The sequence below is a fragment of the Manis javanica genome, chromosome 2 (assembly GCF_040802235.1).
Source record: "Manis javanica isolate MJ-LG chromosome 2, MJ_LKY, whole genome shotgun sequence".
In the NCBI taxonomy this organism is placed as follows: domain Eukaryota; kingdom Metazoa; phylum Chordata; class Mammalia; order Pholidota; family Manidae; genus Manis; species Manis javanica.
Window position 1 is genome coordinate 36,340,599 of NC_133157.1, and position 23,475 is coordinate 36,364,073.

At 38.1% G+C, this 23,475-nt stretch overlaps 1 protein-coding gene across 1 annotated transcript in view; it reads left to right on the forward strand.

Annotated features, from left to right (window-relative positions):
• KIF24 (kinesin family member 24) overlaps nucleotides 1-23,475 on the forward strand; it is an 81,046-nt gene that overhangs the window by 30,913 nt on the left and 26,658 nt on the right. Inside the window, exons 5-6 of the mRNA XM_017657617.3 lie at nucleotides 8,668-8,883; nucleotides 10,602-10,689. Of these exons, the coding sequence (XP_017513106.3) occupies nucleotides 8,668-8,883; nucleotides 10,602-10,689 (304 nt within the window). The remainder of the gene's footprint in view (nucleotides 1-8,667; nucleotides 8,884-10,601; nucleotides 10,690-23,475) is intronic.

Below are 23,475 nucleotides of genomic sequence, written 5' to 3' on the forward strand. Positions count from 1 at the left end.
TGGTTGCTAATTCCAGAATATTTTGACTTTTTAAAAATAGTTTTTATAACTTTAAAAAATTGAGGTGTGATTATTTATAATAAGATGTGCAATGTTAAGAAGTATTCAGGTTTGATGAATTTTGATACTTGTATATACCCAAGTAACCAATACCTAGAACAAGATGTAGAACATTTCCATTACCCCTGAAAGTTCTCTTGTGTCCCTTTTTAGTTAATCCCTACTTCCACCCTCAAGTCTTAATAACCACTGACCTGCTTTCTGTCATTATAGAGTTTGCCTATTGTAGAATGTCATAGAAATAGAATCAGTTCAATATATATTCTTTTATGCCTATCCTCCTTTGCTTAGCATAATGTTTTTTGATTTAGTACATGCTGTTGCATGTTTCTGTGGTTTTTGTTGCTGAGTAAGTAATATTCCCTTCTATGAATATACCACAACTTGTTTATCAGTTCTCCTGTTGATGGACATTTGGGTCATTTCCAGTTTTGGACGATTACGAATTAAACTACATAAACATTCTTGTACGGTCTTTTTGTGGGCCTGTTTTCATTTATCTTGAGTAAAAACCTAGAAATGGAATTTCTGGGACATAGGAATGGTATGTATTTAAAAGAAGGTTATCAAACAATTTCCCATACTCCCAACAGCAATGTATGAGAATTGCAGTTCTGTATCCTTGCTGTATTTGGTATTGTCAGTATTTTTTGTTTTAGCCAGTCTAATGGGTATGAAGCTGTATCTCATTGTGTGTTTTTTTTTTGTTATCATTAATCTACAATTACATGAAGAACATTATGTTTACTAGGCTCCCCTCTTCACCAAGAACCCCCTCACAAACCTCATTACAGTCACTGTCCATCAGCATAGTAAGAAGCTGTAGAATCACTACTTGTTTTTTCTGTGTTGTACAGCCCTCTCCATGCCTCCCCCACATTATACATGCTATTCGTAATGCCCCCTTTTTCCATGCCCTTATCCCTCCCTTCCCACCCATCCTCCCCAGTCCCTTTCCCTTTGGTAACTGTTAGTCCATTCTTGGGTTCTGTGATTCTGCTGCTGTTTTGTTCCTTCAGTTTTTCTTTGCTTCTTATACTCTACATATGAGTGAAATCATTTGGTACTTGTCTTTCTCCGCCTGGCTTATTTCACTGAGTATAATACCCTCTAGCTCCATCCATGTTGTTGCAAATGGTAGGATTTGTTTTCTTCTTATGGCTGAATAATATTCCATTGTGTATATGTACCACATCTTCTTTATCCATTCATCTACTGATGGACACACACTTAGGTTACTTCCACTTCTTGGCCATTGTAGACAGTGCTGTGATAACCATAGAGGTGCATATGTCTTTTTCAAACTGGGCTCTTGAATTCTTAGGGTAAAATCCTAGGAGTGGGATTCATGGGTCAAATGGTATTTCTATTTTGAATTTTTTGAGGAACCTCCATACTGCTTTCCAAAATGGTTGAACTAATTTACATTCCCACCAGCAGTGTAGGAGGGTTCCCCTTTCTCCACAACCTCACCAACATTTGTTGTTGTTTGTCTTTTGGATGGTGGTGATCCTTACTGGTGTGAGGTGACATCTCATTGTGGTTTTAATTTGCATTTCTCTGATGACTAGCGATGTGGAGCATCTTTTCATGTGCCTGTTGGCCATCTGAATTTCTTCTTTGGAGAACTGTCTGTTCAGCTCCTCTGCCCATTTTTTAATTGGATTCTTTGCTTTTTGTTTGTTAAGGTGTGTGAGCTCTTTATATATTTTGGATGTCAACCCTTTATTGGATCTGTCATTTATGAATATATTCTCCCATACTGTAGGATAACTTTTTGTTCTATTGGTGGTGTCCTTTGCTGTACAGAAGCTTTTCAGTTTGATATAGTCCCACTTGTTCATTTTTGCTTTTGTTTCCCTTGCCTGGGGAGATATGTTCATGAAGAAGTCGCTCATGTTTATGTCTAAGAGACTTTTGCCTATGTTTTTTTCTAAGAGTTTTATGGTTTCATGACTTACATTCAGGTCTTTGATCCATTTCAAATTTACTTTTGTGTATGGGGTTAGACATTAATCCAGTTTCATTCTCTTACATGTAGCTGTCCAGTTTTGCCAACACCATCTATTGAAGAGACTGTCATTTCCCCATTGTATGTCCATTATTGTATATTTTTTGTATACAATTAATATACAATAATATACAATATTGTACCTTCATAGATGCTGAAAAAGCATTCCACAAAATTCAACATCCATTCATGATAAAAACTCTCAACAAAATGGGCATAGAGGGCAAGTACCTCAATATAATGAAGGCCATATATTTTTTGACCTTTATTGTATATTATTGTATTATTGTATTGTATATTAATTGACCATATATGTTTGAGTTAATGTCTGGAGACTCTTCTGTTCCACTGGTCTGTTGCTCTGTTTTTCTGCCAGTACCAAATTGTCTTGATTACTGTGGCTTTGTAGTAGAGCTTGACGTTGGGGAGCGAGATCCCCCCCACAACTTTATTCTTTCTTCTCAGGATTGCTTTGTATATTCGGGGTCTTTGGTGTTTCCATAGAATTTTTGAACTATTTGTTCCAGTTTGTTGAAGAATGCTATTGGTAATTTGATAGGGATTGCATTAAATCTGTATGTTGCTTTGGGCAGGGGAGCCATTTTGACAGCATTAATTCTTCCTAGTCAAGAGCATGGGATGAGTTTCCATTTGTTAGTGTCCTCTTTAATTTCTCTTAAGAGTGTCTTGTAGTTTTCAGGGTATAAGTCTTTTACTTCCTTGGTTAGGTTTATTTCTAGGCATTTTATTCTTTTTGATGCAATTGTGAATGGAATTGTTTTCCTGATTTCTCTTTCTATTAGTTCATTGTTAGTGTATAGGAAAGCCACAGATTTCTGTGTTAATTTTGTATCCTGCAACTTTGCTGAATTCCGATATCAGTTCTAGTAGTTTTGGAGTAGAGTCTTTAGGGTTTTTTATTTACAATATCATGTCATCTGCAAATAGTGACAGTTTGACTTCTTCTTTACCAATCTGGATTCCTTGTATTTCTTTGTTCTGTCTAATTGCCATAGCTAGGACCTCCAGTACTATGTTGAATAATAGTGGGGAGAGTGGGCATCCCTGTCCTGTACCCGATCTGAGAGGAAAAACTTACAGCTTCTCACTGTTCTGTATGATGTTGGCTGTGGATTTCTGATATATGGCCTTCATTATATTGAGGTAGTTGCCCTCTATGCCCATTTTGTTGAGAGTTTTTATCATGAATGGATGTTGAATTTTGTGGAATGCTTTTTCAGCATCTATGAAGATAATCATGTGGTTTTTGTCCTTCTTTTTATTTATGTGGTGGATGATGTTGATGGATTTTCAAATGTTGTACCATCCTTGCATCCCTGAGATGAATCCCACTTGCTCATAGTGTAGATCCTTTTGATATATTTTTGAATTCAGTCTGCTAATATTTTGTTGAGTATTTTTGCATCTACGTTCATCAGGGATATTGTTCTATAATTTTCTTTTTTGGTGGGGTCTTTGCCTGGTTTTGGTATTAGGGTGATGTTGGCTTCATAGAATGAATTTGGGAGTACTCCCTCCTCTTCTATTTTTTGGAAAACTTTAAGGAGAATGGGTATTATATCTTCTCTGCATGTCTAATAAAATTCCAAGGTAAATCCACCTGGCCCGGGGGTTTTGTTCTTGGGTAGTTTTTTGATTACTGATTCAATTTCTTTGCTGGTAATTGGTTTGTTTAGATTTTCTGTTTCTTGGTCAGTCTTGGAAGATTGTATTTTTCTAGGAAGTTGTCCATTTCTTCTAGGTTATCCAGCTTGTTAGCATATAGGTTTTCATAGTATTCTCTAATAATTCTTTGTATTTCTGTGGGGTCTGTCATGATTTTTCCTTTCTCATTTCTGATTCTATTGATGTGTGTTGATTCTCTTTTTCTCTTAATTAGTCTGGCTAGAAGCTTATCTATTTTGTTTATTTTCTCAAAGAATCAGCTCTTGGTTTCATTGATTTTTTTATTGTTTTATTCTTCTCAATTTTATTTATTTATTTTCTGATCTTTATTATGTCCCTCCTGCTGACTTTAGGCCTCATTTGTTCTTCTTTTTCCCATTTTGATAATTGTGATGTTAGACTATTCATTTGGGATTTTTCTTCCTTTTTTAAATATGCCTGGATTGCTATATACTTTTCCTTTTATTACTGCTTTTGCTGTGTCCCACAGAAGTTGGGGCTTTGTGTTGTTGTTCTTATTTGTTTCCATATATTGCTTGATCTCTATTTTAATTTGGTCATTGATCCATTGATTATTTAGGAGCATGTTGTTAAGCCTCCATGTGTTTGTGAGCCTTTTTACTTTCTTTGTACAATTTATTTCTAGTTTTATACCTTTGTGATCTGAAAAGTTGGTTGGTAGAATTTCAATCTTTTTGCATTTACTGAGGCTCTTTTTGTGGCCTAGTATGTGCTCTATTCTGGAGAATGTTCCATTGCACTTCAGAATGTGTATCCGATTGCTTTTGGATGTAGAGTTCTATAGATGTCTATTAGGTCCATCTGTTCTAGTGTGTTGTTCAGTGCCTCTGTGTCCTTACTTATTTTCTGTCTGGTGGATCTGTCCTTTGGAGTGAGTGGTGTGCTAAAATCTCCCAAAATGAATGCATTGCATTCTATTTCCTCCTTTAATTCTGTTAGTATTTGTTTCACATATATTGGTGCTCCTGTATTGGGTGCATATATGTTTATAATGGTTATATCCTCTTTTTGGACTGAGCCCTTTATCATTATGTAATGTCCTTCTTTGTCTCTTGTTACTTTCTTTGTTTTGAAGTCTATTTTGTCTGATACTAGTACTGCAACATCTGCTTTTTTTCCTTGTTGTTTGCATGAAATATCTTTTTCTATCCCTTCAGTTTTAGTCTGTGCATGTCTTTGGGTTTGAGGTGAGTCTCTTGTAAGCAGCATATAGGTGGATCTTGCTTTTTTATCCATTCTATTACTGTGTGTTTTGATTGGTGCATTCAGTCCATTTACATTTAGGGTGATTATTGAAAGATATGTACTTATTGCCATTGCAGGCTTTAGATTCCTGGTTACCAACGGTTCAAGGTTAGCTTCTTTATTATCTTACTGTCTAACTTAACTCGCTTATTGAGCTATTATAAACAGTCTGATGATTCTTTATTTCTCTCCCTTCTTATTCCTCCTCCTCCATTCTTTATATGTTGTGTGTTTTATTCTGTGCTCTTTTGTGTTTCCTTTGACTGCTGTTGTTGGTAGTTGATTTTATTTTTTGCCTTTAGTTAGTATTTTGTTGGTCTGCTTTCTTTGCTGTGATTTTATTTTCTCTGGTGACATCTATTTAGCCTTAGGAGTGCTTCCATCTAGAGCAATCCCTCTAAAATACCCTGTAGAGGTGGTTTGTGGGAGGCAAATTCCCTCAACTTTTGCTTGTCTGGGAATTGTTTAATCCCTCCTTCATATTTAAATGATAATCGTGCTGGATACAGTATTCCTGGTTCAAGGCCCTTCTGGTTCATTGCATTAAATATATTATGCCATTCTCTTCTGGCCTGTAAGGTTTCTGTCTGATGGTAGCCTGATGGGATTTCCTTTGTAGGTGACCTTTTTCCTCTCTCTAGCTGCCTTTGAAACTCTGTCCTTGTCCTTGATCTTTGCCATTTTAATTATTATATGTCTTGGTGTTGTCCTCCTTGGGTCCCTTCTTTTGGGAGTTCTGTGTACTTCTGTGGTCTGAGCTACTATTTCCTCCTCCAGTTTGGGGAAGTTTTCAGCAATTATTTCTTCAAATACACTTTCTATCCCTTTTTCTCTCTCTTTTCTTATGGTACCCCTATAGTAAGGATATTGTTCCTTTTGGATTGGTCACACAGTTCTCTTAATATTGTTTCATTCCTGGAGATCCTTTTAGCTCTCTCTGTGTCAGCTTCTATGTGTTCCTGTTCTCTGGTTTCTATTCCATCAATGGCCTCTTGAATCTCATCCATTCTGCTTTTTTATCCTTCCAGAGATTGTTTTTTTTCTGTAGTCTCCCTCCCTACCTTGTCCGTTAGCTCTTGCATTTTTCTCTGCAGCTCCATCAGCATGGTTATGACCTTTATTTTGAATTCTTTTTCAGGGAGATTGGTTAGGTCTATCTCTCCAAGCTCCTTCTCAGAGGCCATCTCTGTGATTTTGGTCTGGATCAAATTCTTCTGCCTTTTCATGGCAATAGAGGTTGTTGTGGGGAGCTGGCACGTGTGTCAGCTGGGAGAACGTCCCTTCTTGCTGGTTTGTGGCCTTCCTCTCCTGGGAGAACGGCGACCCATAGCGGCTTGTGCTGGGCAGCTAAGCGCAGATGGGGTCTCATTCTTGCCTGGCCTCTGTGGAGTAAGCTCCGCAGTTGCTGTGGGCATGGCCGCTCTCAGGCTGCTGCTCTGCTATGGCAGAGCCGCACTGGAGGGGGAATGGGCAGGAGGCTGTTTATCGCTGTGAGGGGCCTCAGGAGCTGCACTGCCTCCCAGGGGATTAGGGCTCCCAGAGTTCCCCGGGATACCCAGCTGCTGGGCTGAGTGTCCTGGGATGCTTCCATCTAGCTGTGGGGTCCCTGTCCGTTTAAGACTTTCAAAAAGCACTCGCTTTTCTTTGTCCCAGGGGCACCAGGTTCAGAGACCCGCTCGCAGGTTTTACTGTCCTGTTTCCCTAGTATCCAGCACACCATGCACGGTGTGTCTGGGCTCCCGGTGTGGATGACTAGGGCTGGATGTTTAGCAGTCCTGGGCTCCCTCTCCCTCCCCACTCTGACTCCTGTCCTCCCGCCGGGAGCTGGGGTGAGGTGCGCTTGGGTACCGCTGGGCCGCAGCTTGTATCTTACCCCCTTCGTGAGGCGCTGGGTTCTCGCAGGTGTAGATGTAGCCTGGCTGTTGTCCTGTATCTTCTGGTCTCTCTTTTAGGGATAGTTGTATTTGTTGTATTTTCAAAATTGTATATGGTTTTGGGAGGAGATTTCCACTGCTCTACTCACGCTGCCATCTTGGCTCCTCCCTCCTCATTGTGGTTTTGATTTGAATTTCTCTAATACCTAGTCATGCTGAGCATCTTTTCATGGGCTTATTGGTCATTCAAGTATCTTCTTTGCCCAGTTTTTGTGTTGTCTTTTTATTGATTTTACAGAGGTCATTAAAAAATTATTTTGTGAGCCATAAAAAGTGAAATATCTTTCAGGTTCAATTTCTTGTGAACCAAATCTAGGGAGTGCTTTTTGAGAGAGGGAATTTCTAAAATAAGATAATATTTCAATGTGAAGACATTACCAATAAAAAATAAGAGTTGTGAGTTAAGTGCATCTATTCTGTAAAGTGTAATAAGAGATTTTTTCATTCCCATATTTGTCTTTTTGTGGGTTTTTTTGGTTTTTGCTTTCAAAAAGCTCATCACCAAAGTGTTCAGAAAATAAGGTAAATTGTATTGTTTACTCTAATTCTGCTTGATCTTTGGTGTATTTAAATTTTTCTCCTATAATCCTTTACCTAACTCGGCCTCTGCCTGTGTATTCAAGTGTCCACATTGCTGGGAGTCGGGATTCAAAAGACAAGGAATAACTGATCTCAGCTCAAGCAGCTTAAATCTGATCAGTTCCCATCTCTTGATTCTCACACTTTAATGGTTCCTTTGCTCTTGTCATAATACTCTTACCTTGGTTTCTGTCTGGCTTCAGGTCTGTTTCTTCTTATTTATCTTTCAGCCTAACTCCTTCCCCCTACCTCTGTATCTGTACATAGACTTTCTTCTTGCTGCGAGTAGCTACTTTTATCATTAACACATGTGATTCCTGTTCAAGAGTTTGCAATAGGTACTTTCTACCTAACATTATGCTCATTCTCTACTTAGTACTACGTAGTTGGGCCCCACAATCCTCAAGTAATCTTGGCTTCAACTCCCCCTAAAATGTACTGTGATTGACAGGTTGGTCTGCTTTCCACCTCTTACTCTGCAATTCTTCACACTCATATATAAGGTGTGTTCACACATGTACCCACCCATATGCAAGAATAATGATTCTTACATAGAATCATAGGGCATTAGATCTAGAAGGGATCTTAGAAATCAAGTAACCATTAATTTATTAAAGTGAAATCTGAGGCCCTGAGAGAAGCCCTTTTAGGAGTCTTTTCTCAAATATTTTACTTACATTGATTTCACTTGTCCAAACTTCTTTAGTATTCATATGAGTAATCACTACCATCCTGTTTAGTGTGTGATCCTGTATTCTTTATTGTTTTTATTTTAATTCTCTATTCTTTGACCAAACTTACTTTTCAGGAGTAAGGCAAAATTGTATCCTCTGGGGTCCTCTAAAGCACCTAGGAAGGGGTCCTTGTTTCCCTATCTTCCTGAGTTGTCTTACGGTGTTAACCAGTTCCTTAAAAAATTCCTATAAGAAAACTCATGTACTGATTTGAGAATTTTTTTCCTCTTTCTATGATTTTATAATGTAAAACCCTCCTCTTTTTAAATAATTATATGTTCATAGCTGAATTTTGTCAAGGATTCTGTTTTTACCTGACTTTTATCATTAAAAATCTACGTAGATTAACATCTGCTATCTTCATATGTATAAGTAATACAAATGATTCTTCCCCTAGAGGCAATGCCACTTGCTTTGCATATGGACAAACAGGTGCTGGAAAGACCTACACCATGATAGGAACTCATCAGAACCCAGGACTGTATGCTCTTGCTGCCAAAGATATCTTCAGGCACCTAGAAGTGTCCCAGCCAAGAAGGCACCTCTTTGTGTGGATCAGCTTCTATGAAATCTACTGCGGACAGCTTTATGACCTCCTAAACAGAAGAAAAAGGTACTGGTTATGAGTAGGAAACAGTAAATCTGTTCATCTTTGTTTCAAGCCAGAGTCTCACAAAATCATTTAATCATGGAATTTAATGAGATGCCTTGGTACATTAATTAATGCCCTTTTGTGAAATGAGTCTCCTGAATCAGATGCCATATTTTTTTAAACTGTCAGTTCAGCTACAGAAAAATGTAAATTAGCCTTCAGTTAGTATTTTTAAATTGATCAATGTTCAATGGTTATCAAAGACTATCCCTTTTATTTTGGTCTATGAAAAAGGTCATAATTTCAGGAAGTCAGGAAATCAACATGCACTTAAAATCCCTTCCTATTCTTTTGACCTATTATTATACTGGAAGAACTATAAATAATGTTTTCCACTTGCTCTTGTTTTTTTCTCCCAATAATCTTACACTAAACTCAATGATGGTTTTTCAAAATCAATAAAAAGAAAAGAAAATATTTTTTTCACATTATACTTTTAACTATCATTAGGCTTAAACTATTGCTTTTGCAGCATAATGAATTAATTTAGAAATGTATTCAGTAACTCTGATTTTAAATCCCTTTTGTATTTTTCTAGCATAAAAAGTTTGTTTAGGTTGAAACTGATGACTTTAACTGAGTAGGAGGCAAAGAAGTTGTGAAGACATTGGCTGACTGGAAGAATAGGGAGGAGAGATGAAGTAGGGGAGGTGGAAGAATAAAAGGCTCTCATAACAGGATTAACCAGACCTGAGACATGTTGGTGCAGCCACATCAGGTGGAGAGAAGTGAGTTGAAGCTGAGTGTGGTAGAAGGAAACCAAATCAGTGAAAGAGACTAGCCCCCAGCAAAGATACCCAAGCCCCTCTGGAGCTATCCAAAAGGGTGTGCAAGTTCCTCGTGTGCTTGGCAAGCTCTGGAATGGGGTATGGGAGTGGAGAAGCAGCTCCATTTCAGTAAGGCTGGTGTGACAGGGCAGGCCCCCACCGTAGAGGGGCACTAGGATATTGGGGAGCATAACTGGAGAAGCCAGTGAATGGGCTTAGACAGGCCACCATCCTGTGGACTATTCCAAAGGAAAGGGAATCTTTGAGAATGACACAGTTCAGAGGATGTACAGGTGTTCAGAGTTCAGTCCTGACATAACAACTGTCAAATAAAGAAGGGCAATACTCTAGGGTTGCTCTGGGGAAGAGTTGTCTTTCTTTTGTGCTTTATGTTGGTTTTGAAACCTCAAGTTAGCTCAGTCATGGCTTCTCTTCCAAGCCCTGATAACCTTAGTAAGAGCTCTTTCTGGTCAGAATGGTCATTTGGTTTAAAGAACATTTGGCATGAGAATAAAATAATAAAATTTGTGCTGTGTGTGTGTGTGTGTCCACATATCTTCACTTCCAGAAAGAGAAAGCTTTACTCCCATGTACTTGACAACTGATTGAACCCAGCAGAGATCCTATATCCTCTCCTGAATTAATTACTGTAGCTGGGAATATACCATCCATAGATTGGCATAGATCAGGATTATATGATGACTCTTATAATTGTAACCAAAGATCCTGATTTGTTAACAATCAAGGACCATCACTGAAGTCCACGGCTGGGGTCAGCAGGTATGGGGGCTGGGGGAGAGAATGCACATCAATTGCACTCAAATAGCAGGTGTGATAGAATGGTTTCTGGGGAGGCAAAAACGAAGTCCATTACAGCAGGTATGCCATTCAACTGTGTTCATGCATTTGCAGGCTCTTCGCAAGAGAAGATAGCAAGCACATGGTACAGATAGTGGGACTGAAGGAGCTTCAGGTGGATAGTGTGGACCTTCTCTTAGAGGTAACACTTTCTTCTTTGTCACCCCACTACAGTGCCTAAGGACAGCAAAGGAATTCAGTTTGCTGTCCAGCAGTAAAATGGACTCCAATTTAGGCAAAGAGCAGTGACAAGCATGCCACTTCACATTTATAAAATATGAGGCCTCCTCTAAGAAGATAGCTCCTTTCTCTGCAGGGTGGTTATCTCAGTGCCATGACAGAGAGAGTTTTTAGGTGTGTGGGAGAACCTAGTGCATGAGAGGATACTCATGGGCCAGTTTCAGAGGCCACTTACGTATGTTTTTATGCAGTGGGTTCTGGGAAAAGCTGCTAGAGAAAAATACTTTTTATTTTTTTAATTTTTAATAGGCAATACTTCCACATGAGTTCAAAATTCAAAAGATACAATTAATATATCCCTTCCATTCCTTTTTCCTGAAGCAACTAGTTTTAGTAGTTTCTGCTGTGTCCTTACAAAGGTATTTTTAAATCTACTTCTTTTATTAAAAGTTCTCTCTTTATTATAACAAAAGTAATACTTGCTCATTATTAAATTTAAACATTATTAAACTATATAAGAAGATAGAAAAATAAAGGCCCCCTCTAACTTGCTGTACACAACTCCCCACTCCTACTAATATGTCCATTGTTAACAGTTTATTTAGTTTTTTTCCCTAAAAATGTATTAACTTTTATATAAATAAGTTTCTGGTGAACCTCCCTTTAATGCAGTGGTTCTCCCAGTTTCCTCCAATGGACTTTTTGCTTTGAACAGTCCCCCAGTTCTCTTCCTTTCTTCAATAAAAGAGCACTCCTTTCCTTTGTTCTCTGGACTTGCTTGCAGTTTGCTTGTCCTGATCTACAGTTCTCTGCTGTCCCCAAATAAACCCATTTTGCTAGTAAAATCACTGACATTTTAAAGGTTAACACTGTGTGCTGAAATACATGCATAAGGACATTCACTGCTGCATTGTTAAAAATAGCTCCAAAATAGAAACAACCCCAATTGTCTATTAACCTTAGAATGGTTAAATAAACTGTGGCATATTAAATTAGATCATTAGAGGGCTTTTTTTCTAACTTAAAAAATTATTTAACCATTTTTATTGTGAAAAATGGCACTATCCAGAAAACTATATAAAAGCTAAATGTGTATAGTATAAACAAACACATAATCAATTACACATAAGAAATAAAACACTGCAGCAACCTACAAGCTCCCTAAACAATTTCCCAGTCACACCCCTCTATAATCCTAACTTTTATACTTATCACCTTGTTCTTTGTAGTTTTACCACTTATGTACTCAACCATAGACTATATAACTTAGTTTTTGCCTGTTTGACTTTGTATGAATAGAATCACACTGTGTATTCTTTTGTCTTGCTTCTTTTGTTCAACATTATGCTTTTGAATTCCATCTATGTTTTTGCATATTGCTATAATTTTGCTTGTTTTTATTTGTTTTATAGTTTTCAATCATATGATTATGCCACAGTTTATTTAACCATTCTAAGGTTAATAGACAGTTGGGGTTGTTTCTATTTTGGAGCTATTTTTAACAATGCAGCAGTGAATGTCCTTATGCATGTATTTCAGCACACAGTGTTAACCTTTAAAATGTCAGTGATTTTATTAGCAAAATGGGTTTATTTGGGGACAGCAGAGAACTGCAGATCAGGACAAGCAAACTGCAAGCAAGTCCAGAGAACAAAGGAAAGGAGTGCTCTTTTATTGAAGAAAGGAAGAGAACTGGGGAAGTGTTCAAAGAAAAAATCCATTGGACGAAACTGGGAGTCCCACCTGTCGTGGCTTCTTATTGGTTGAGTTGTGACAGTCTCTGATGGGGCTGTTGCTGGGGGAGGCAGAAACTCTTCCCTCCTCTACTGTGTAGTAAAGTAGCCAAAACAGTATGCGTTATAAGGTTTCCATCTCTTTTTCCCGTGGGCTCTGTAATTGACATGACCTGGTGGGCATGAGAGCCCCCTTGCAGGCCCCCAGATGCCATGTCAGTGAGGTTATTACTTTTCACAACAGAATGTAAATTTTCTAGGATATATATCTAGTTGTGAAAGGATGTAGACATAGTTGTCGGAGGACATGCGTGTCTTTCACTTCGCTAGATGATGCCAACTGTTTTCCCATGCAGTATAGACTCACAAGCATTATATGAACAGGCCTACTGCTCTTCATTTTTCTATAATCTACTCCGTATCTAGTTTATAATCAATACTGTTTATTGATTAAAAAAAAGTTTTTGCCAATCCGGAGTTGTTTAGTTATATTTCACTGTGGTTTTAATTTGTAATTTAATTTTCATTTTGCTGATTGAGAATTAAATTGAATAGCTCTTCATATTTTTAATTTACCTTATGGATATCCTCTTTAAGGAATGCCAGTTTGGATCTTTTCCTCATTTCTGGGTTGTATGTCTTTTTCTTACTGATTTGTATATTCTGGATATGAGACATTTGTCAGGTATTTGTGTCATATGCATATTGTTTCATTCTGTAGCTTGTCTTTCTAGTTTCATCATGTTTTTAATGCTTGCTTGAGTCCCCCTGAGGCCAATTAAATCAGAATCTCTCAAAGTGAAGCCCAGATGTGGGTATTATTATTTTAAATTGAAATATAGATTCACATACCACAAAAATCACCTTTTTAAAATGTACACTTCAGTGGCTTTTTTAGTTTCCTCATTAAGATATAATCCACAGACCATAATATTCACCTGTTAAAATATACTTATATAAAATTAAGTGATTTTCTTTTTTTGTACATTCAGAAAGTTGTGCATCATCACCACTATTTAATTCCAGAATATTTTCATCACCCCAGATTGAAAAACCTACAGTATTACCAGTTGCTCCCTATTTCCCATGACCCCAGTACCTGGGAGCCACTAATGTCTATCTCTCTGGATTTTCCTTTTCTGGCCATACCATATAAATGGAATCATACAATATACAACCCTTTTGTGTCTACCTTCTTTCACTTAGTATAATATTTTCAAGGCTCATCCATATTGTAACATGTATCAATACTTCATTCCTTCTATCATTATAGCTTAATGATATTCCATTATGAGGCTATATCATATTTTACTTCTCCATCAGTTGATGGACATGTAGGTTGTTTCCACTTTTATGGAAACATTGTTATAAATAATGCTGCTATAAACATTCATGAACAAGTTTTTCTGTAGACATATGTCTTCAGTTTTCTTGAGTCTTGCTTAGTAGTGGAATTCCTGGGTCATATTTCTTGAAGAACCCCTGTTTTCCAAAGTGGCTGTGACATTTTACATTCCTACCAGCAATGTGCGAAGGTATAGGTATTATATTTAAATCTCGCACATTCAGATACAATAGTCATTCTTATGTATATCCAGCAAGACTCGCTGGAGTCAAAGGGAGAAGGCTAGAAGGACAGGCTGGGTACTTGACAAGTCCCATCTTTAGAACAGCTCACACCCCTATTCCCTATGGCACTCTTGACTCCTCCTCTCCCAGCCATTTCTTCCTTTGGCTGGGAGTTGCAGGAGAGTTGGTCCTCATGAAGCCTTTCTCCCTGGTACTTAGGCCAACTGAGTGCGGAAGGAGCAAACACAAGCAGGAAGTCCCTTTTCGGTAGCTATGGGCCATAATTGTGTTAACAGACAATGTGGTGTCAAGTTAGCCCCTCTGCCCTAGAAAAGTTTAGGGCACTGGTCTATATTAAGCTATGTTTCCTGGAAACAGAAAGAAGTTTCTTGTTCGTCAATGTATTAGCGCATCATTGCCATGATACCCTCAGTCTGTAATACATATGTTGTACAAGAAAGCTAGCTGAGATCAAGGTGGAAAGTGATATAAATTATGGATATCTGGCACAGTTATCCTTATAAACATTTATTGATTCAAAACAATGCACTTGCTAACTCAGGTGTCACACTTTCATTTTCTTGGGTGTCGCGGTTCATGCTCGCTCAGGTATCGCCCATGTGTTTGCTCAGGTGTCATCTTCTAGTATTACTCAGACTCACACAAGCATGGCCACTTGTCTACCTGCACAGCTGGCAGCTTTGTTTTTCACAAACTTCCTTCAGGAAGTTTTCCCTTCTAGGTATATCTTATTACCTGGTCTTACTAATGCAAGTCGTCTCTGCCTTTACAGAGAACTCACTGACTCATTGTATTTCCTGGATTTAGAATCAAGATTTTGTCTATCAGGCAATTGATGGGCATTTTATCAGTTGTAGAAATTTGCAGGTTTTAAAATCATTCCCAGAGCCATTTCTTGTACTTAGAGGTACCCATTCTCAAACTGCTAATAAATCTGTTTCATGGTTTTTCATTGCCTTGACTGTAATTGGTAGCAGAGGCCCACATAACAAGAGCTTCCCTAAAGGGGCCTCAGTTGTATGCCAGTATCAGAGACTTAATCTATACACAGTGCCTATACTACTGAAGTGCTCATAACCCTTCTTTGGATTTGTGCAGGAAACTTAGTAATTAAAGTCTTATAACCAGACAGATCTGGGTTCCAGTGCCATGTATCCTTGAGCATGTCCTTATCTTTCTGATTCTGAAACATGGATAAAGTAGATGATTAGGTTGGGTAATAAAGAAGGAAATGAGATAATATACAGGAAATGCTTAGTGTGATGCTAGCTCAATTTGTCACATCTATTGTTCTTACTAACAAGTCACTGAACATTTCCTAGTGCCACAGAATTTTGCAGTTGGCTCTATATTGTAGCTGGTCCCCATTTCACTACTCACCTAACATGTTTGATCTAAAGGACCAAGATTTAGAAACTTTCCTGATAGACTTTAGTTTATGGAAGAAGGAATTTGAGGAGGAGGTAGTGAGAGGAAAAAGGGGGCTAGTGATTTTCAGGTGATTGCATTAATTTTGCTAAGCTCCTATACTTGCATTTTCTCCAAATACATTCTTTTTTCCTCTTTATTCTCTTTCTCCCTTCCTTTTGTCCTTTTGTTCTTCTTCCTTTTTTATTTTCACTTGTAATAGGATGCCCATGGAATCTCATGTTGATCTATAAAGTTCTATTTCCCCATGTAACTCTGTTTTACATTTGTGAAAAGGGTTTGTTCACATGAAGATGTTAGTTCTTTGGTGTCTTTTTTAAAATTAATATATATGGAGAACTTATGTGCCAATTGTGGTACTGATTGCTTTGCATGGATTATCATTTTTAGTCCTCATAGGTAACTTATGAGATTGCCATTTTATGGGTAACAAACAGAAGCTCTGAAATGATTTGCAAAAGTTCACACAACCATATGTCAGAGCTGGCATGTGAACCCAGGCAGTCTAACTTCAGATTTCACTCTCTTAACCGCCACACTTGGGTTGTATGACATTTATAAATATTTGTCTGATGATCTTCACAGACTGCCTCATTTTTTCTCCTCAGAGCTCAGCTGCTTTATTCCACAGCTCTGAAAAGTTTAGTGGGTACAGCCTATTTCTGAAGTTGAAGAAACTGGACTGAAGGACCAGAAATTCCTTCATGCCTTCTCTAAAAGGCATTTAGGAAAGATCACTCTAACACATTAGCTTTTCTGAGACACCATTCACAGGTACCTAGTACATCGTAGACATCATAGTAGACAAGGTGCAATGAAAAACCAAGCTAACCACAAGGCTATCCTTTGAGAGCTTCCTGTCAGTATCCACAGCTCTTTGATGGGTACGGCCTTGAGGCCTCTCTGAGCTCTCACCAGGTTCCACCAGAAGTAGCATCATTACTCATTTGTGGCAGAGGATTCCTGGCTTATCCCTAGTCTAACTATATTCTACCTATGTAACCTTGGATAAGTCCCTTAATTTCTCTGTGTTGCTTCTCTTATCCATCAAGCATATTGCTTACACAAATGTAGAGGTTTCAAAGACCCCTCCTGTCTCTTCATGGGGTTTCTAAAATTAAAAAAGGAAAAAAGCAATTCTGTGAGAGCCCTAAAACTCTAGGAGGAAATGCACCACAATCTTATTAACTCTGGGATTATAAGAGGTATATATTTTCTTCTTTATGTTTTTCCTATATTTTACAAATTTTCCACAGTAAGCATGTCTTACTTTTGTAATGAAAAAAGAGAGAGAAAAATTTGATAAAAAGAACAATACAAATCCAAGATGATCCATTACCATTACATTACAATGTGTGTAAGCATGAAGTCACAGTGATAAAGAGAGGCCAGGCTGAGGAAGTGCATTTAGATTAGATGGGTCAGTTATAGATAATGCCTTATGTGACCTAACCAGCATCCAAGCTTAGTGGTGCATTATTTTTTTTTGGCTCTCACCACACCCAGTGAAGGTATTACTGCTCTAACTCTTCTAATTTCGAATAAGCAGCAATAGACAGCCATGACATCTGATAATCCAACTTCATAAATTAACAGTTTTGTCTCTTTACACAAGGATTCCTCAGCTAGACCTTTAAACTTTTAGCAGGCTATTTACAAAATGAGTGCATTTATTTATTTTTGTTAAAGTATCATTGATACACAATGTTATGAAGGTTTCACATGAACAACATTGTGGTTTCAACATTCACCCATATTATCAAGTCCTCACCCCCGCCACTGCAGTCACTGTCTATCAGGTTAGTAAGATGCTATAGAGTCATTACTTGTCTTCTCCATGCTGTACTGCTTTACCTGTAACTTACCTATATTGTCATAGCAAATTATAGTGCCCCTTAATCCCCTTCTCCCTCCTTCTCCACCTTCCTCAACCCCTCCCCTTTGGTAACCACTAGTCCCTTCTTAGAGTCTGTAGGTCTGCTGCTATTTTGTTCTTTCAGTTTTATTTTTTTTTAATACTCCACAAATGAGTGAAGTCATTTGGTACTTGTCTTTCTCCTCCTGGCTTATTTCACTGAACATAATACCCTCTAGGTCCATCCATATTGTTGCAAATGGTAGGATTTCTTTTCTTTTTATGGCTGAATAATATCCCATTGTGTATATGTACCACATCTTCTTTATCCATTCATCTATTGATGGGCACTTAGGTTGCTTCCATATGTTGGCTATTGTAAATAGTGCTGCAATAAACATAGGGGTGCATGTGTCTTTTTGAATTGGGGATCTTGTTTTCTTCAGGTAAATTCTTAGGAGTGGAAATACTGTATCAAATGGTATTTCTATTTTTAGTTTTTTGAGGAACCTCCATATTGCTTTCCACAGCAGTTGAACTAACTTACATTACATTCCCACTAACAGTGTAGGAGGGTTTCCCTTTCTCCGCATCCTCGCCAGCATTTGTTGTTTCTTGTCTTTTGGACGTTGGCCATCCTAACTGCTGTGAGGTGATATTTCATTGTGGTTTCAATTTGCATTTCTTCTATTAGTGATGTGGAGCATCTCTTTGTGTGCCTGTTGGCCATCTGAATTTCTTCTTTGGAGAAGTATCTCTTCAGATCCTCCATACATTTTTTAATCAGGTTATTTGTTTTTTGGGTGTTGAGGCATGTGAGTTCTATATATATTTTGGATGTTAACTCCTTATCAGATAAGTCATTTATGAATATATTCTCCCATACTGTAGGATGCCTTTTTGTTGTGCTGATCATGTCCATTGCTGTATAGAAGCTTTTTAGTTTGATGTAGTCCCACTTGTTCATTTTTATTTTGTTTCCCTTGCCCAAGGAGATGTGTCCAGGAAAAAGTTGCTAATGTTTATATTCAATTTTTGCCTGTTTTCTTCTATGAGTTTTATGGTTTCATGACATACATGCAGGTCTTTGATCCTTTTCAAGTTTACTTTTGTGTATGGAGTTAGACAATAATCCAGTTTCATTCTCTTGCATGTAGCTCTCCAGTTTTGCCAACACCAGTTGTTGAAGAGGCTGTCTTGTCTCTATTGTATACTCATGGCTCCTTTATTGTATATTAATTGGCCATATATGTGTGGGTTTATATCTGTACTCTCTTTTCTGTTCCATTGATCTGTGGGTCTGTTCTAGTGTCAGTACCAAATTGTCTTGATTACTGTGGCTTTGTAGTAGAGCCTGAAGTTGGGGAGCATAATCCCCCCAGCTTTACTCATCCTTCTCAGGATTGCTTTGGCTATTCAGGGTCTTTTGTGGTTCCATATGAATTTTAGAACTATTTGTTCTAGTTTGTTGAATAGTGCTTGGTATTTTGGTTAGTATTTTGATAGGGATTGCATTGAATCCTTAGACTACTTTAAGGAAGATGGCCATTTTTACAATATTAAGTCTTCCTATCAATGTGTCATGGGATAGATTTCCATTTATTGGTGTCTTCTTTAATTTCTCTCATGAGTGTCTTATAGTTTTCAGAATTACAGTCTTTCACCTCTTTGGTTAGATTTATTCCTAGGTATTTTATTCTTTTTGGTGCAGTTGTAAATGGAGTTGTTTTCATGATTTCTATTTCTGCTAATTTGTTGTTACTATAGAGAAATGCAATGGATTTCTGTGTATTAATTTTGTATCCTGCAACTTTTCTGAATTCAGTTATTGTAATAGTTTTTTGGTGGAGTCTTTAGGGTTTTCTTTGTATATATCATGTTGTCTGCAAACAGTGATAGTTTAACTGCTTCCTTACCAATTTGGATGCCCTTTATTTGTTTGTGTTGTCTGATTTCCGTGGCAAGGACCTCCAGTACTATGTTGAATAAGACATCCTTGTTTTGTTCCTGATCTTAGAAGAAAAGCTTTCAGCTGTTTGCTGTTAGGTATGATGTTGACTGTGGGTTTGTTATATATGACCTTTATTATGTTAAGGTATTTATCCTCTGTACTTATTTTGTTGAGAGTTTTTATCATGAATGGATGTTGAATTTTGTCAAATGCTTTTTCAGCATCTATTGAGATGACCATGTGATTTTTGTCCCATCTTTTTGTTGATGTGATCTGTGATATTGACTGATTTTTGAATATTGTACCATCTTTGCAGCCCTGGAATCAATCTGAGTTGGTCATGATGGATGATCTTTTTGATGTATTTTTTAATTTGGTTTGCTAATATTTTGTTGAGAATTTTTGCATCTGTGTTCATCAGGGGTAATTTTCTTTTTTTGTGGTGTCTTTGTCTGGTTTTGGTATTAAAGTAATGCTGGAAGTATTCCCTCCTCTTCTTTTTGGAAAACTTTAAGGAGGATGGGTATGAGCTCTTCTTTAAATGCTTGATAAAATTCAGCCAAAGCCATCTGGTCCAGGTATATTTTTTCTTAGGTAGATTTTTTGATTACCACTTCCATTTCATTGCTGGTAATTGGTCTGTTCAGATTCTCTGTTTCTTCCTGGGCCAGTCTCAAAAGGTTGTATTTTTCTAGAATGTTGTCCATTTCTTCTAGGTTATCCAATTTGTTGGCATATAATTTTTCATAGTATTCTCTCATAATTCTTTGTATTTCCATGGTATTCATAGTGATTTTCCTTTCTTATTTCTGATTCTTTTTATGTGTGTACACTCTCTTTTTTTCTTGATAAGTCTGGCTAGGGGTTTATTTTGTTTATTTTCTCAAAGAATCAGCTCCTGGTTTCATTGATTGTTTCTATTATTTTATTCTTTTCAATTTTATTTATTTCTGCTCTGATCTTTATTATGTCCCTCCTTCTACTGCCTTTGGGCCTCATTTGTTCTATTTCTAGTTTCATTAATTGCGAGTTTAGACTGTTCATTTGGGATTGTTCTTCTTGAGGTAAGCCTGTATTGTTACATACTTTCCTCTTAGAACTGCCTTTGCTGTATACCACAGTTGTTTTCATTTGTCTCCATATATTGTTTGATCTTTGTTTTAATTTGGCCATTGATCCGTTGGTTATTTAGGAGCACATTGTTAAGCCTCCATGTGTTTGTGAGTCTCTTTGTTTTCTTTGGACACTTTATTTCTAGTTTTATACCCTTGTAATCTGAGAAGTTGGTTGGTACAATTTCAATCTTTTTGAATTATCTGAGGCTCTTTCTGTGGCCTAGTATGTGGTCTATTCTTGAAAATATTCCATGTGCACTTGAGAAGAATGTGTATCCTGCTGCTTTTGGGTGGAGTGTTCTGTAGATGTCTGTTAGGTCCATCTGTTCTAATATATTGTTCAGTGCCTCTGTCTCCTTACTTATTTTCTATCTGTTTCATCTATCCTTTGGAGTGAGTGGTGTGTTGAAGTTTCCCTAAATGAATGCATTGCGTTCTATTTCCCCTTTTAATTATGTTAGTATTTTTTTCACATATGTAGGTGCTCCTTTATTGGGTGCAGAGATATTTATAATGACTATATTTTCTTGTTGGACTGACCATTTTATCATTATGTAATGTCCTTCTTTGTCTCTTATTATTGTCTTTGTTTTGAAATCTATTTTGTTTGATATAAGTACTACTACTCCTTTTTCCTCTCATTTGCATGAAATATCTTCCTCTATCCCTTCATTTTAGTCTGTGTATGTCTTTGGGTTTGAAGTGGGTCTCTTGTAGGCAGCATATAAATGTGTCTTGTGTCTTGTCTTTTTATCCATTCTGTAACTCTATGTGGTGCATTCAGTCCATTTACACTGAGGGTGATTATCGGTAGATATGTACTTATTGCCACTGCAGGCTTTAGATTTGTGGTTACCAAAGGTTCAAGGGCAGCTTCTTTACTATCTAACAACAGTCTATCTTAACTCACTTATTACTCTATTTCAAGCACAATCTAAAGTTTTTTTTTTCCTCCCCTTCTTCTTCTTCTTCCTCCACTCTTTATACATTAGGTGTCTGTCATGTTCTGTACTCTGTGTATTCCTTGACTAACTTTTTGAGTAGTTTATTTAATTTTGTTTTTGCTTAGTAATTAATTGGACTACTTCCTTTACTGTGGGTTTATTTTCTCTGGTGACAGCTATTTAGCTTTAGGAGCACTTCCATTGAGAGCAGTCCCTTTAAGATACACTGTAGAGCTGCTTTGTTGGTGGTGAATTCCTTTAACTTTTGCTTATCTGGAAATTGTTTAATCCCTGCTCAAATTTAAATCATAATCTTGCTGGGTAGAGTATTCTTGGTTGGAGACCCTTCTGTTCCATTGCATTAAATATATCATGCCTCTCCCTTCTGGCCTGTAAGGTTTCTGCTAAGAAGTCTCCTGATAGTCTGATGGGGTTTCCTTTATAAGTGATCTTTTTTCTCTCTCTGGCTATTTTCAGTACTCTCTCCTTGTCCTTGATCTTTGCCATTTCAATTATTATATGTCTTGGTGTTATCTTCCTAGGGTTCCTTGTGTTGGGAGAGCTCTGCACTTCTGTGAATTGACTGGGAAAGTTTTCAGCAATTATTTCCTCAAAGAGACTTTCTATCCCTTTGTCTCCCTCTTCTTCTTCTAGAACCCCTATAATGCGAATATTGTTCCATTTGGATTGGTCACACAGCTCTCTTACTATTCTTCCATTCCTAGAAATCCTTTTTTCTCTCTGTGCCTCAGCTTCTTTGTTTTCCTGTTCTGTACCGTCTCCTCTATCTCATCTAATCTGCTTTTAAATCCCTCCATTGTGTGTTTCATTTGAGATACTGTATTTTAAAAAATTTCTGTCACTTTGTTGAAGTCCTCTCTGAGATCTTAAATATTTTTCTGTAACTCCTTGAACACATTTATACTTTTATTTTGAAATCTTTATCAAGAAGATTAGTGATTTCAGTTTCACTAAGCACTCTTTCTGGTACTTTTTCTTGTTATTTTGTTTGGACCAAATTCCTTTGCCACTTCATTTTTTTTAGTGTTTCCTATGGAATAATATCTTTGTGTAGGCAGCACCCTCTAGTGCCCAGAAGCTCAATTTTCTGTGCGGGAGCCCCAGCTGTTGGCAAGCAGTGGGTGTGGTGCCTTTCTGTCTTGCTGGTAAAGTGAGCTGTGTGGGCCATCAGCTGATTGTGTGTGCAGGGAAAATATTCCCTGAAGCTGCCATGTGGGCCTACAGCAATGGCAAGGGTCAAAGGCAAGTGGAACCAGCACCTGTTGGGAGGAAAGAGCTCAGCAGGGTGGGTTGCCTGCCTTCCCAGCTGTAACACGTGCCTCCACTGCTGGGTCAAGTAGGCTTTGGGTGCAAGGAGGAGCCTCTGTGCTATGTCCCTGTAGCTGCTGTAGGAGGGGTCACCCTCTGGCAGGCTGGCTCAATGAGGGGACCAGCAGGCTAAGTGGGACCGCCACATTCTGGGAGGAAGAAAAGCAAGCAGTGTACCACAGGGGGCCTCAGGGCTGCATTAGCAGCCAAGTGGTTGGAACATCTGAAGCTCCAGAGAGTTCCCAACCTGCTGACCTGAGCATGCAGGGAAGGTTTTGTCCACCTGCCCTTTCTCCTGAACAGAGAGCTCTGTGTAATCTGTCCCCCTTTAATGCCCCTCTTGCTGCTGGGAAGTCCTTCAAACTGCCTGCCTGCCTTTTGCCTCAGTGGGGCAGGTTGTGCAAATCTGTTCTCCACAAGCAGCTGGAATCTCAGCCTCTCTGACGTCTTTGCCTTCCAACCCCACTAATCTCCTGAGCACCATGTAATAGGGGTTTGTGCTCCCAAAGCAGATCTCCAGGGCTGGGTGTTCAGTGGTCCTGGGCTTCTACTCCCTCTCTACTCTGTTCCTTTTCCTCCTTCCTGTGGGCTGGGGTTGGGGGAGGGCTTGGGTTCCGCGAGATTGCAGCTTTGCCATTTTATCCTTTTCTGTGAGGTCTTCTCTTCTTCCCCAGATGTAGGCAGTCTCTTCTGCAATCTTCTGGTTGCCTTTACAGGGTTAGTTGTATTTGTTGTATTTTCGTGTTTTATGAGATTCTGGGAGGAGGTTTCTGCCTCACTTTTCACACTGACATCTTTTTTCT